Here is a 14,308-nt window from a genome sequence, read left to right as displayed (position 1 = left end):
CCTTTCATGTGCTGTATGTGTTTACACAGGCCAGCAAAAGTCTTGTATACACTTGACATTCTTCCTGACTCAGAAGATGCTCAAACACTGAGTGACATGGGTAGTCCCAGGAGAGAAGATATTATTATGTTTCTTCACTTTCACTGGGCACAACCTCAGAAGAAATAAGACCTGTATCCCCTGCTAAAGGAACAGAGTCCTCGGGCTTCCCATTTTTCTGAACTCTCCTTTAATCTCATTTGACTTAGCATGCATTTTCAGTTATGTGTTATTCTTTTAGAAATTTCATCTAACATTTTTTAGAAGACATATAAGAACACAGACCCTTTCCTGGCATAGTTGTGGATAGAAAAAGGTTTGGAGAACTCAGGTATTCAGGAGTACTTTGGCAAGTAGTGGAATTGAAGCATTACCCCAGGAAGGCACATGACAAATGAAACAGAACTGTTCTCAGTTCAACTGAGATTTCCAATGTACCAATTTAGAGATTTACACTAAATATCAGCTTCCTCAATTAACTATGCGATTGTTATACACCAGGTTTAAACTTTAGCCTAACTGAGGATGGAGTCACATAAATTATCATAACATGTTAATTAATCCATTAGTAATTACATATCTGCACACCCTTATTCTATGGTAAATGTATGTTACATCTCAAAGGAAAGGAAGGCATGTGAGATGCCTTTGCATCTATGTGAACTGGAACTGATGTCATCAAAATGTCACACTTAAGACCCAGTTTGACTTGCTGATGTTCCAGACCCACTGGCCAGTGAACACACAGCAGGATTCCTGACTGGTTTATTGCTGGTACTGAGCTTGAGCTGCAGGGTTGATCTGAATGTGCACAGGATGGGTCCTTGCTGCACCTGAGACCAGACTTTGTATGGACACAATGAAATTTCTCTCTACATAGACCTGTTCCAACAATTATTCTGCCTTGAAACTCTTAGTATGAGAAAATTCTCCTACTAACCTGACCAAAAGAATTGGAAAAAAAAATCTGGCTTTAAACAATGGGACAATCTTTAAGTATCCCATAAGAAAGATGCTAGTATTATCTTCAAATGTTTTGGATTTTTCCCACTTCTCCAATAGCTATTTGTGCAGCTGTGAGACTCAACAATGAGATATACTGAAAGGGATGCTATCTCAATATTTACCTTCCAAAAGTAAATATCACTGCTTATAGCTAAAGTCATGCTAACATTGTTATATGCTATAAAATTCCAGATCATCAAGATGGTCATATTTCATGATTGATGAAATAGTGAATGGTTCCAGAGACACATAGAGGTGTTTAACATTGTCCTAACCTCACATGAAGGCTTTCTTTAATCAAGGGTTTCAACTTATTAAGACCACAGAGCTGGTAATGTGAAAAACTGTTACACAGTTTTGAATTTTATTTTATGGGTTGAACCATCTATTTCTGCTGAACACCTGTACTTTTAGCCCTGCAAGAGGTGTGCTTTTAGGAAGACAGTGACAAGATATTGCTGTTACACAGTCCTGTAACCAAAGATCAGGCTTGAAAAAATTTGGTCCTGATTTGAGTTACTCTATGTCAGTATTCTTTCCTGCTCCCTTACTCTAGAAATAATAAAAAAATAACTTGGAAGAGTTTTCAGGCATCATAGATATTTTAATCAATACACCAAGTTCTACAAAGTATGTGGGATTTAGGGTGCCATTTGGGTTTTTAGCTTATTTGTCCCACCAGGTGGACTGGGAGTATCAAACTTACTGAATTATACAGATCATTAGCATGGGTTCAAGTTCATAACTTTCTTGGGCCTCAGGGTTTCTGTTCCATTACTAAACTGGGGCATTCAGTTGGCATCATGAATCTACAGGTCCCTGGAAAATTAGTTTAAGAGAATTATGTTTCTGAAGGTGATGAGAAGGGGATATTGATTATAATACTCAGTCCCTTAAAGAAATGGTTACCATCTGGAATTGTTAGAATATGCTTCCTTTCTTTTCTCCAGTTCCTTTTTTATTTTTTTTTAACATGGTCAGATTGTATAAGGATTTTATAACACCTGAGTGGGAAAAGCAAATATCTCTGTATTTTCCAGTTTCATGTTGGCATAAATTCACTAGTTGTTGGTTAATTGGGACTTCATTCATTGCTATACTTATTTCTTTCAGTATTTAAATATTGAATGTATTTTTATTCATACCTTTGCTAAATATGTTTGCAATAACTTTTTATAACCGTCTCAAACTCTGTATAAATTGCTAGTACCAGATGACAGACTTAAATCCCTAGTTGCTTAGTCTTTTATTTATACCTCTAAAATCTTCACTCAGTCTAACTATAAGGAGGTCACTATGTCGAGATGAAAGGATAGCTCAAGATCCTTCTCAGTTTTTCAGTATTTCTTCAATTTTTAAATTAATTTGGGGTTAAGTCTTTGCTCATTATCTTCGGTATGTCAAGCTGAGACAGTTTGTAGATATTGTAATTAGTGATTGGATTAGCAGTTGGGGTTTTTTTGGTTTTTTTCTTTTTTTTTTCTTTTCACAGTAGCTTTATATTTGAAGCTGAACTAGCATTAGCAAAAATATTCAGCAACATTTGGTCATCACCAATATGAAGTGGGTCTGAACCATATCTAGGAGGGTCAGTACTGCCCAAGCAGGGAGGTGCACTGCTGCACTTGGGCTGTGTTACTCTCCCAAGCTGCACTCCTCTTGCTTAATGCTGATTCATTCCTGTCATCAACAGGTCTACACAGTTGAAGAACATGGAATGGATATCCTTATGTGGTCTTCTAGCAGAAATGAAGAAAACAAATGGATGTATGGAAGTGTAGTTCTCTCCAGTAACAGCCTTTTCCGAGTTGCCTTTGAGGCTGAAGTGGGGTGGAGTCAACCCACCGAATTTGCTCTTGATGATATTTCTTTCACCCCAGAATGCATTGATGGAGGTATGCTATTACACAACTATATATTTTACATTTCACTTTTCAGAGGGCGAGGAAAATTGTGGCATTTCGTATTTCTATGTATATCACAGTCACAAAGTCTGACATATTTTCTTTTTCTCAAGGTTTATAGACAACAGTTTTAGTTAGAACTTGAACATACGAATAATTATAGCAACTTAGACTATCACTGGCATTGAGGAGCTGAACCACAGTTGAGTGGAATCTAATGACATTCCACTAGATTTTTCTCCTGTATGAAAAAAGTCAGAGAAGACATTAGTTTAGGATCAAAGGGTTTTATGAGTATTAAGGTAGTTCACAATTATTTTCAAAGAAAGTTTTAGGTTTTTTTATCTTGGCTCTTTTCATAAAATACAAATGTGTACCACATTTGCCTTGCTAACATTTTCTTCAAGTATTTATAATCTCACTTCTGCTAGACAAGTATTTGATTTATGTAGAAAAATAATTCTAATGTCTTAAAAGGCCCTTGTTTTGTCTGCGAGAAAAGCAGTGGATTACTCTCAAAACCAAATGTAGCATATGATACCATATCAGAAGAAGAAGAACAGTATACATGCAAATACATATTCTGGTAGAAATATCTGCAGATCTCAATGACTAAGGGACAACTAGGAATTATTATTGTTAAATAAATGCCAATATGAAGGTTATAAAAATCTTCTTTGATAACCTTTTTTTTTATTAATACAACTCTTGTTATTCTTGTTGTGTGTGACCTAGTTGTCATGCTGTTCAAGAAACTATTTCTATTATTATTGCCATTGTGATAAGCACCTTCTGGAGGAATTAAACACATGCTGATTAAAGCTTCAAGTGCAATAATATGTTCACATGGGTGACATTTGTTCAGTCTTAAGCTCAATGAGAGTTTTGTTTATTTTCTCTAAATAGGCTCAGGCAAATAATATTTTGGAATGTAATTCAATGAGCTGCAGGCTATGTGCATAAACAGGCATTTGTTCTGCCTGTATTACGTTAATCACCTTTTTTAGCCACATCTTAAGGATTACATAGGCAGTTTCATGCACAGTATAACATAATAGGGAAATTTTCAAATTATGTATTTTAAGTACCTGTAATTGTGAAATAATCATAACTATAGAAATAAATTAATTTTAATGGAACAACATTTTCTAATGACATTTTTTTGTCCAGAGATTTTCCAGTTGTAGAATACTTTAAAGTATCTAACTTGTTTCACAATCTGTTCTTCTTACAAATGTGATATATCATCCATTCAGCCTGAAGAATATTTGTTGGCGTTATACTGTTTACTTACAGTTTGTTGAATAAGTCAAAAACTCATGCCTTATCTACATGCATCAATTGCAACTTGATAGACAATCTTCTTTGCCGACAAAAACTGTATCTAGATGCTGTTACTTAAGATTGGCTTCATACTGTCCTTGGAAGAGTCCTATCTTAATAATCCTTGCTTGCCTTATAAAGCTTGTGAAGAGGCAGGAGAATTACATAAAATCCATGCAATACAATAAACCACAGCAATTTAGGAAATTTATACCACTGAATTTTTAATACTCTTCCTGACAAAGAGCTTCTTAGGAGGAAGTGATGTTTTTTACTAACTGTTGTGGCTAGAGAGCTGCTTAAATATTCAGATGGTAAAATTTGAAGATATTACCTTTAAATAGTATAAAAGCACTGTCCTGTAGATATTTGAGCAAGAACAATTTCTGTAACAGAAAGTTTACCTAATCCACTGTAAATCCTGCTTTGATTGTTGCTTATTATGTTTATTCAAAGACCTAGTTCAAAGAAAAGTGTGTTACCTGCAGTGCAGGTTTTGTATAGTGTTCTTCTTTTCAGAAGATAGCTATACTACTGCAGATCTTTTTTCCTCTCTCTGTATTATTATATTTCAGCTTGCCTTTAATTACTTTGAGTTTCCAGAGGCAACATGTTCTAAATGGAAGCAATCACAATTTAGCAGGTTGAGAGCTCTAAGTAATAAAGCATTGCCAGCAGCTCTAATTCAGTTGTGGTTTTTATGTTTTTAAGTAGTCAGTCCATATTAGCCATGACAGTTTCTAGATATCCAAGAATACTTCTGAACATTTGTCGAGGTAGTGCTAGGTCAAGCTAGGACTACTGCAGAAGTAGCTTGCAGCTGATGCTAATGCAGAGGGAGCTGGCAGTGGCACTGGATCTAGTGCAGAATTAGCTGCTAAATGAGATATATTCACACCAATTTTCAAGGTTCATAACTTTCTGCTGATGAAGTTGTACGAAGATCTTATTTTACATCCTAGTGACCAAAGAATTTAATTGTTAATTAGTTGCAACTATCTTCTTCACATTTGTAAATAACAGCTTGATTTAAAAAAACACAAAATTTTATTTCTATTATGCCTTAATTTTTTTTCAAAATATAAGTTACAAAACATTTCTATTTCTAGTTTCAAATGGAACAAAAATTCCAAAGTATTGAATCAGATTTTATGTTCATTAATGTCTTTCTCATAGTATTTTCTAGCTGAGTTGAAATAGGAGGCATTACAGAAATTCTAAAAATTATTGCAACACCTAATTTAAATCCTAGCATTAACCCAATGATGCCTAATAACAAAACTTTATTCTGCTTATCAAAATCAGAATACTATATTTTGCCACTCATTCGTTACTACAGAAATAAACCAGACTGACAAATTTGGTGTAATTTAGCTAAATAGCACTTCTAACAAATTGGAGCAGGATTCCTGAGAAATAAATAAATAGCAAATATATTTTGGTATGTCTTCCAGAGATCATCCAAGTGAAATATTTGTGTTTGTGGAGATCTAGTAGAAGAAGGTAAATCTCAGTTCAAAGTCAGCACTGAATAATGTTCCAGCTCTTTTATGCAGTCAAGTTACCTCCAAGGCCCTATTTAGCTGCAACTCTTTGGGAATTTATACCTCTAAATTGTACTGCTTTAACTAATTGCTGAAGTAATTTTGGTTTATTCAAAAAGAATAATGTTGACACTTTTAAATGAATATTTGGGATGAATTTTGGATATAAGGACAAGTGCAAATATAGCATGTGGCACCTGAAGCTCCAGAGTATTTGAGAAAACAGTATTTGCTTTTTCACCATCAGTCATGCTTATCACCAGTTCAGTATTAATACTGCTTACCAAAATAATTAATTTGAATAAAATTAATCTGGATGTGCTTCTATGTCTATTCTTCTACTTCACCTTTCCTTATTATTCTCTCTTTTTTTAATTACTGTTTTTAGTCTGTGTTTGCTGCATAGTTTATTCCCATAGCTGGTCACACTCTCTGAATTATTTTCTTTCTTTTCTTCTGTTTTGTGAACTACTTTTTATCAACTTTGATAATTTTATTTTAAAATCTTTTTTACTTCTGAGCTTCTTTTTCCATATATTCCCTTATTTATAAAATATTTTTCAAAAAAATGTCTCTTTAGCCTACAAACTTAGCACATGAAAAAGGACTGTCATTGTTACAAATTTCCCACCACATCCCCCTGCAGCTTTCCTTTCACCTGAAAGATTTGTCTCCAGTAGAATATATTATTATGTAAGGATGCATTGGAGATAAAAGGGCAATTCAAATAGTGCAAAACATTCAGCACAGACAAAACATGGCATCTCTAACACCGTGTAATCTGACCGTGGTGGAATTGTGAATGTAGGAAGTGCTATTTCCCAGACGCAATGGGTCAGGGCTTTTTTATGATGTCACCATAGTTCTTGATTTCACCACACAGGTTACCAACAAAAAGGTCAGATTTGCCTCTTAGGACCTGAAGTACCGTAAAATTTTCCGTGATTGTGGGCAGCTTTCACTTAGGTGAAACATTTGCTTTGAAATGTCATAATTCTTCCAAGTCTCCACATTGTTGTGTAGCAAAGCACAAACTAAACCTTCTGTAAAGGTTGTGTATAATCCTTATAGTGAGCAAGCTTTCACTTGCTGTGAAAACACAAATAGAAGAAACAAATCAGAATCTGTGAATTATAAGACAGGTTTTAGCTTTACATTCAAGCCCAAGGGTATTTTTAAAAATGTGTACAAAGGCATCCCAGTACCCTAAAATTTTCAATTTATTTGAGCCATCATAAGGCAATCATGAGATATGACAACAGCCATCCCTTTAGATCACTTTCCTTAATTTTCTAGAAGAATTTCTATTCCAAAAATTGTGTGACAAAGGAAATTATATTCAATCAAATTTAAGATAGATACACTCAGAATTTCTGGTGAGCCACAGTAAATAAGAAAAAAGTTCATCTAGAAATATAACCTGTCTCTAACAATTCTAGATGTCATGGAAAGAGGATAAGAAAAGGGGAATTATACATACTGTTTAACCCCAATACATTTCCCGTTGGCAGCCATTTGTAATTCAGTCTTCCTGAGCCATAAGTAGTCTCAGAATAATGATCCTCAAGTTTTTTCTTTCCTTGTGAACTTATCTGTTCTCCTTTTAACATCGGGGAAATTTTTAATATTCAGAAATTAAATTATATGCTGCTGCTGCTTATATGAATCTAGGCTTATATTCATGAGTAGAAAAGCTTTAGTGCTTTCTCATTTAGGCCTTGAAATTTATGAAATCTTTATTTCAACCTTGGTGATTCACTCTTTTGTGTGGTGGGTAGGATTTTCTTAAGACATCTCCATAAAGCAGTTTCAAATCTCACAATAGATGCATGCTATAGACCCAGTCCTGAAGTTCCTTCAGAGTGAAATAATTTTCATTGACTTCCAAACAACATCAGAATATATGTGATGTCATACCAAAAACTGGTGATAGGTGCAGGTTCAAGCATCAAGATGAGAAGGAAGGTGTTCCAAAGGACCAGAGCTATAGGCCATTCTCTTTGTCCAGGGTAGAAGGAAATGAATCCTATAACTGGCTTCTAATTTAAACTCTGTTTATGACTGTTTATAATTTGAACATAGCAGAATGAAGATATAATCTAGTACATTTTCATTTAATGACTTAGTAAAAGAATATTATCTCTGAAAACTATTTCCGTATAGCCAGATAGTGGAAAGAAAGAAAGTGGTAAAATAAAAACCTATGTAGATAATCACCTGATAATGACTCAAGGTTTTCAAAAGCAGCATAAGTCTAAAATAATATAATTTTAGATATGTGGTATCTTGAAGGTAACTAGTTTTCAGAAAAAAAATTGGACCAGAATTTCTTTAGAAGTGAATCCCTTTGTGATTTTAGATAAGAAACCACAGAGCAAAGGCATATATGTGTGTAAATACTAATGTCATAACATCTTGCTTAGTTATAATTTGTTTCTCACAACATATATTCATAAAATGGCAGAATATCCTGAGTAGGAAGGGACCCAAAAGGATTATCAAGTTCAATCCCTTGTTCTGCACAGAACCATCCCCAAGAGTCACAAAATGTGCCCAACAGCATTGTTCAAATGCTCCTTGAACTCTGTCAGCTGGTGCTGTCACCACTGCCCTGGGGAGCCTGTTCCAGTGCTCAGCCACATACTGAGACTTTTTCCTCCCCATTTTATCCCTGCTTCATGAAACAGACTCTTTGAATCCTGATTGTTTATAAACTTCTGCTGCTGCTTTTCCTGCCACAGACTTTCATTTGCTTCAAATCAGGGTCTGTATGTTTTTATGGAAGGACATAATTTTTAACCACATTATTGAATACTATTTTTCTCAGAGCTCTCTTTTCTTCAATGCAGAGATGAGACATAATTGAATATTTTTGTTTCTATTTGTACATTTTTCAGATATATCTTTGCAGAATTTCTTATCTTGATGAAGAGTTTTTCTAAACAACATATAGCTCTGGCATCCAAATATTTGAAAAGCATTTGATAACTACCTTCATAACTACTTATTGCATAATGTTATCTACCTGACAAGTAAAAAGAAGATGGGATAAAAAAAAAAAGTTTCTGTAATTTTGAGAAGTAGTTTGGAAATGTCCAAGCCATTATTGTTTTCAGACTCATAAAATAAAACATTCTGAATTGACCAAAAAAGCAAAATATTATTTGGCCAAAATTCTTCTCCTGTGCAGACCCTAAAATGAGAGACTAACAATAAGTTGTCTTGAATTAGGATAATTTAAAGAGGAGACTCTAAAATGAGTTACATCCCCTTAGTCTTAACCGATTCCTTTCCACCAATAAGGAATGAACACGAGTAGATATAAGTGAAAAAATACAATTTACCTACAAGTGGAACAGCAAAAGGAAAAAAAAAAAAGTAAATAACCACTAGATAGAAAATTGCTAAATCACAGGAACCCCACAGGAGAAAAGAGAGACCCAAAATGCCAGAAATACCCTTTCCAAGATGGTTCCCGTGTACCTTGAAAGACAGAGGGAAAATGGTGCCAGCTCTCTCCCCAGGATGGTGCTCCCCAGGTGGCCCATGGTCTGGGAGGAAAAGGGAGAAATGGTGGTGCCCAAAAAGAACTCTCCCAGGAAGGTAGCAGCTTATGGAGCTGCACTAGTGGCAAAGGAAGACCTTCCAGCCTGTGTGGGGTCAGCTCTGCTGCCCACTGCTCCTTTCTGCACCCACAGCACTGCTGGTGCTGATGTCCTGACCCGCTGCTGTGCTGCAGGGAAATCCACTCTGTCGGTGCTGGTATGGGGGGAGCCAGCCCCATGGGACCAGCTCAAGCTTCACTGCCTATGGAATTTGCAAGATTCACTCTAAAGTCGGTTTCTAATTGCAACATGCAGCTCTTCCAAGTTGCTACAGTGGCAAGCCCAGATACTCACACAAAGGAACCCTTTTGAAAGGGCAGCATTCACCTTCAGCAAACTCCACCAGGCAAAGAAGGGAGTCAGCTTGGGTGCCCTGGCCATGGCATGTCCCAGCTGCCCCACAATTCTGGCTCTGGATGTGCTGGGGCTTATAGAGGCAATAAGAGGTCGATATGAAATACAATGACATTCTGGGTTACCCGTGGCAGAAGCGTAACAGACAAACTAGTCAAATTAAACAGCTCAGAAGCCAGCCATTTGCAGATAATTTCATATGCACTCCAGCACTTTTAGTAGATCCCATTTTGCAACAAGAAAAGCATAAATTACATTTTTATCTAATTAAGAGACAGCAACCCAAAAAGCAGAGTGGGTGTTTGTTTGAGCTTTGTGCAAAAAAATAGCTGCATAATGCAGAGATAATCTTGTTGAAGGGCGAGCATGCATGTGTGTCCATGTGTGTGTCCATGTGTGTGTCCATTTGTGTGAATCTGTGTGTCTGTGTGTGTGCAAGTGTATCTGTGTGTGCCCATGCATGGAGCAACACAGAAAATTCTGCAGCAGAACAGGGCTCATCTGACAAAACCTTAGACAGTCTGTGATCCTTCTCTGAAACTCCCAGAGTCCAAGTGCTGGAAATACTGGAAGGGTTAACTGCCTGAACTGCTGATACTACAGTGTTAGATCATGGGGAAAAACGCTGTAGAGGAGGCTTAACTTCTGATTTCTTTAAGTTGCAGAGCCAGGGGAATCACTGTTAGCTTGTGTGCTCATGCTTGCAGTGAAGCAGAAATCTCTCTCACATGGAGTTTCTTTCTCAGGGAGAGGGAAAGAAGAAACTCACGGAGTTTCTTTCCTCAAGGGGAGGAGATGAATCATGAGAGAAGTTGTAGGGGGAGGCTGCTCACAGAAACAAAGGAGGGGAAGAGGAAAGCAGAATGAGTAGCAATAGAGGACTGGAGATATCAGGGATATTTGTGAATAGGTTCTTTAGTCAATTAACATTTCCCTGAAACCAATCACTATATGCTTTAGATCCGTGTTGCTTGGCAAAGATAGGGCATTTATGCATTTTTAAGGACTAAAACTTGTGATCCAAGGCATAGTACCTTATAGAGCTTCTTCAGCCTGTTCTTGTACTTTCCAGTGCACAGACCTAGCCAGTGCCAAAAGCCAAAAGTTTTTGTGGATTTCACAGAAAAGGAACTGGGAATAATTTTAGCATAAGATAATTGCACTGTATAAACTAGGATAATGATTGGCAATTCCTAAATGCAATTATGTTGTGTACGTTTAAATTAATAATTGTACTATGTTTGTCCAAAACCTTTGGTTACTCTCTGCCGTCTTATAACTTGTCAAGAATACTGAAATCTTCTGAAGCAAGCTCATGCCTTTTGGGAAATTAAAATTCTTCAGATTTATCAATAGTGTATTAAAATAGTTTCATTAATATTGAACCTCCAAACCCCATCTGTTTACAGAAGAAAACCTTCAAATCACACAGATGATATTTTTCCTTGCTAACTTAATTCATAAAAATCAACATATTTCATTGGAGGGATGGAGAGAAATAATATTTGGAATGAAATGGTTTCATGACACTATCTTAAAGTGCAGAAAATTCTTAGACTCTTCCTTATGTAAAACCTACTCATCTCCTCAATAAAAGTCTTCAGATTTATCTCAGAAATTATATCCACTTCATTTTGTCAAAGACTAAAGTTTTCACATCTTCTCCAGTTTGTCATTGCTCCTAATAAATAAACAAAGCAACAAATCCATTACATTAGCAGGCATAGCTAGCAATTCCCAGAGTATTCTTAGGAGAAATATTGAAATATTGCTATATTCCTGTCACAGGTAGTGTGTTCCAGCCAGAAGCAGTAGTTCTCTGTGTGAAGACTAAATCATAGCTTGACTTTATGGCAGTAAACCTGTCTGTTTTCCATTGTTTGTATGTTAGCCAACTGTGATCATTTAAAATAAATTCTGCGCAGGCATATAGAAATCTGAAGTCATTGGGCCATGTTCTGCTTTTTTAAAATTCTGGCTTTGTCAGGGGGTCTCTGGGATCCATTGCAGCACCCTGCTCCATCCCTCTCATCTCATGAAGGGAAGAGACTTGAAGATTCAATTGGCCAGACTCATTTCCACCCCCCCCCTTTTTTTTTTTTTTAATCTTTTTACAAGCTTGACACTAAACAGCAGGAACTTTGTTGTAACAGATAAAAACGCATGGAAACATTGATAAAGTGTTTGTCTAGTTTTAGTCCAATTATTTTTTGTAAGTAGTTTGTTTCCTCGCAGCCACCTTGAATGGGTTGATTTCATGCCCTGATCCAATGTTTACTGAACTGAAATTGAGGACTGACACCTATTTCAAATTAATTAATGCACTGGATTGGGCCCCTAATTAATTTATACTCTTGTCTAATGAAATCTATTGGAGGGAGTTATTTTTACCTCTTTTAGCTATAGTTAATAGGTCCACTGTTTTTATTACATGTACTAGAGAAATTACTTATGCAAATATATCAGACAGGTTGTTGGTTTTCGAGGGTCTGATGCAAGGCCCATTAAAATCAACACGAGTTATCCAGTTCATTTAAATGGACTTTAGAGCAGGCTCTGATACACCTGAGATGGTGCTGTCTAACAGCATATGGGGTAACTTTGTTTCATGCTCCCTGGTGTTGACTCTAATGGCAATGTCCACTAGACTTAATTAAAATTCACTGTTACAGGTGATATATAAATATAAAAGGGGACCTACTCTGTACCAGAGATCTTTGTATTTGAAGAGGAAAGGCAGAAAAAAGGAGGATAGTCTGGAGGTGTTGCTTCATTCAAATTAAGCATGTTTGTGTGCTGCTTGCTGTGGTAATGACTGTGTAATACAAACATTTATTTTATATTAGCATTTGGGTAATAGCAGTTCTATGGTTTTCTGTGACTGAATCCCTGTGATTCATGAGTAAAATATTTGCAGTGCCAACTTGTGAAGCTTGCTTTACAGTCAGGAAACAGGATCATATGCTCCATGGATGACAAAGACAATAATACAAACAAAACATACAAAACATACAAAAAAGCAAAACAAGTGTACAGAAAATGTTCATCAAAGAACAATAAGCCTTTAGCAAATCCCTATCCCACAAATATATAATTCTGTCCTTGAAAATGAGCACTTATTCACTCAACAGTTTACATATTGTAAAGGCTCTTTTCTCCAAAATCATCAGTTCATAAGCTCTATTTACTGTAAACATGGTTTGATGGTTAGCACATTGCAAAAAATGTATTTAAAAGCACCTGTTTGATTTGACAACCGTGAAATACAGATATATCCAGCTGTAGTTATTGTAGTTCATGGAACAGTACATAACAAATTTTATTTGCTTTAAAGACTGGTCTGATTTTTATGGTTTTTTATATCTACCTCAGCTACTTAACTTCTCATAAAAGTGTGAAGGTGCATGTGAGGTAGCACTTCTGGTCTGTAGATTATAACTCATCCAGAACAGCTGTGCAAGTAAGTTTCAAAAGACATAGGACCAAATTAAAATGTCAGGTTTTAGGACCTAATTAAAATGTCTTTTTTATGATATACAAGTACATGTTATATGCACATTTTTAAATCCTTTCTTTAATTTTGGTTATTCGCCATATGCAAGGTAAAAATAAGTGCAAAATAAAACACTGAGTGCAAAGTAAAGTAAACAAGGGCATGTACTCAGCTTTCTACTTGGAAAGTCATGATTTCTTTAGCTATAAAGGAACATCAACCATTTACTGCTGTTTTTCATGCGGATCTAAATTCAGACTCAGTGCTTTGCAGTGCAGAGGTTATTTTTGCTGAAATTGTTTTTGTTTAGTTTGCTTTTCATCATGTGCAAATACTGAATTCTTGAGGATTTTTAGTCGTGCTTTTCAGTGAGTACTTTTTGGATACAAAAAGCTAAAGCTTTACACTGTCTTCCTTAGAACTCATCATTTTCAATAGATTTATCTCCAAATCCTTAAACAGTTTCAAACAGATAATGCTTTTTTAAAAAATAACCTGTACAATGTCTCCTGCACTCCTGAATGTGGTCTGAAAATGAGAGTCACATGGCACTCAGGAGATGAGTGCTGCCTTGGGAACATCTTTTCTGCATTTGAGAAAAGGTGAGGGAAACATTTTCTTGGCATGCCAGTGTTAAGCAATTGTTGAATCAAACAACATTAAGTGACAGAAAGGATGTGTGGGCCACAAATGGTCCAATTTTTGTTGAAAAGGCTTCACTTCATTCTGCCGTTTAAATGACTTTCATATATACATACAAGAGGAAAATATTAGGTTCACAGGTATGCATACATTTAAAGTTGGTTTTAATGCTAAATTGTGTGAGTGTACTACTGTGTGAGTCAGCACATGGAGGGTGTTTCTGACAAGTCTCTCATTAGTGCCAGCTCATTTTTCACTGCAAACCACATTGTAGTGTTAACACCTTAGTTTAATTCTTCACAGTGGCAAGAAAACAGAATGAATAGTGTCACTTTTTAGAAGGAAACGTGTCAGTAGCAGATACTGCAATGATGAGCTTAAAATAAATAATTACATAGA

The 14,308-nt window shown here is 35.9% G+C and overlaps 1 protein-coding gene across 1 annotated transcript in view; it reads left to right on the top strand.

Annotated features, from left to right (window-relative positions):
* MALRD1 (MAM and LDL receptor class A domain containing 1) overlaps window positions 1–14,308 on the top strand; it is a 235,211-nt gene that overhangs the window by 167,006 nt on the left and 53,897 nt on the right. Inside the window, exon 33 of the mRNA XM_064408462.1 lies at window positions 2,738–2,939. Within this exon, the coding sequence (XP_064264532.1) occupies window positions 2,738–2,939 (202 nt within the window). The remainder of the gene's footprint in view (window positions 1–2,737; window positions 2,940–14,308) is intronic.

The sequence above is a fragment of the Passer domesticus genome, chromosome 1 (assembly GCF_036417665.1).
Source record: "Passer domesticus isolate bPasDom1 chromosome 1, bPasDom1.hap1, whole genome shotgun sequence".
In the NCBI taxonomy this organism is placed as follows: domain Eukaryota; kingdom Metazoa; phylum Chordata; class Aves; order Passeriformes; family Passeridae; genus Passer; species Passer domesticus.
The sequence above is the reverse complement of the archived record's forward strand: the minus strand, read 5'-3'. Positions and strand labels throughout refer to the sequence as shown.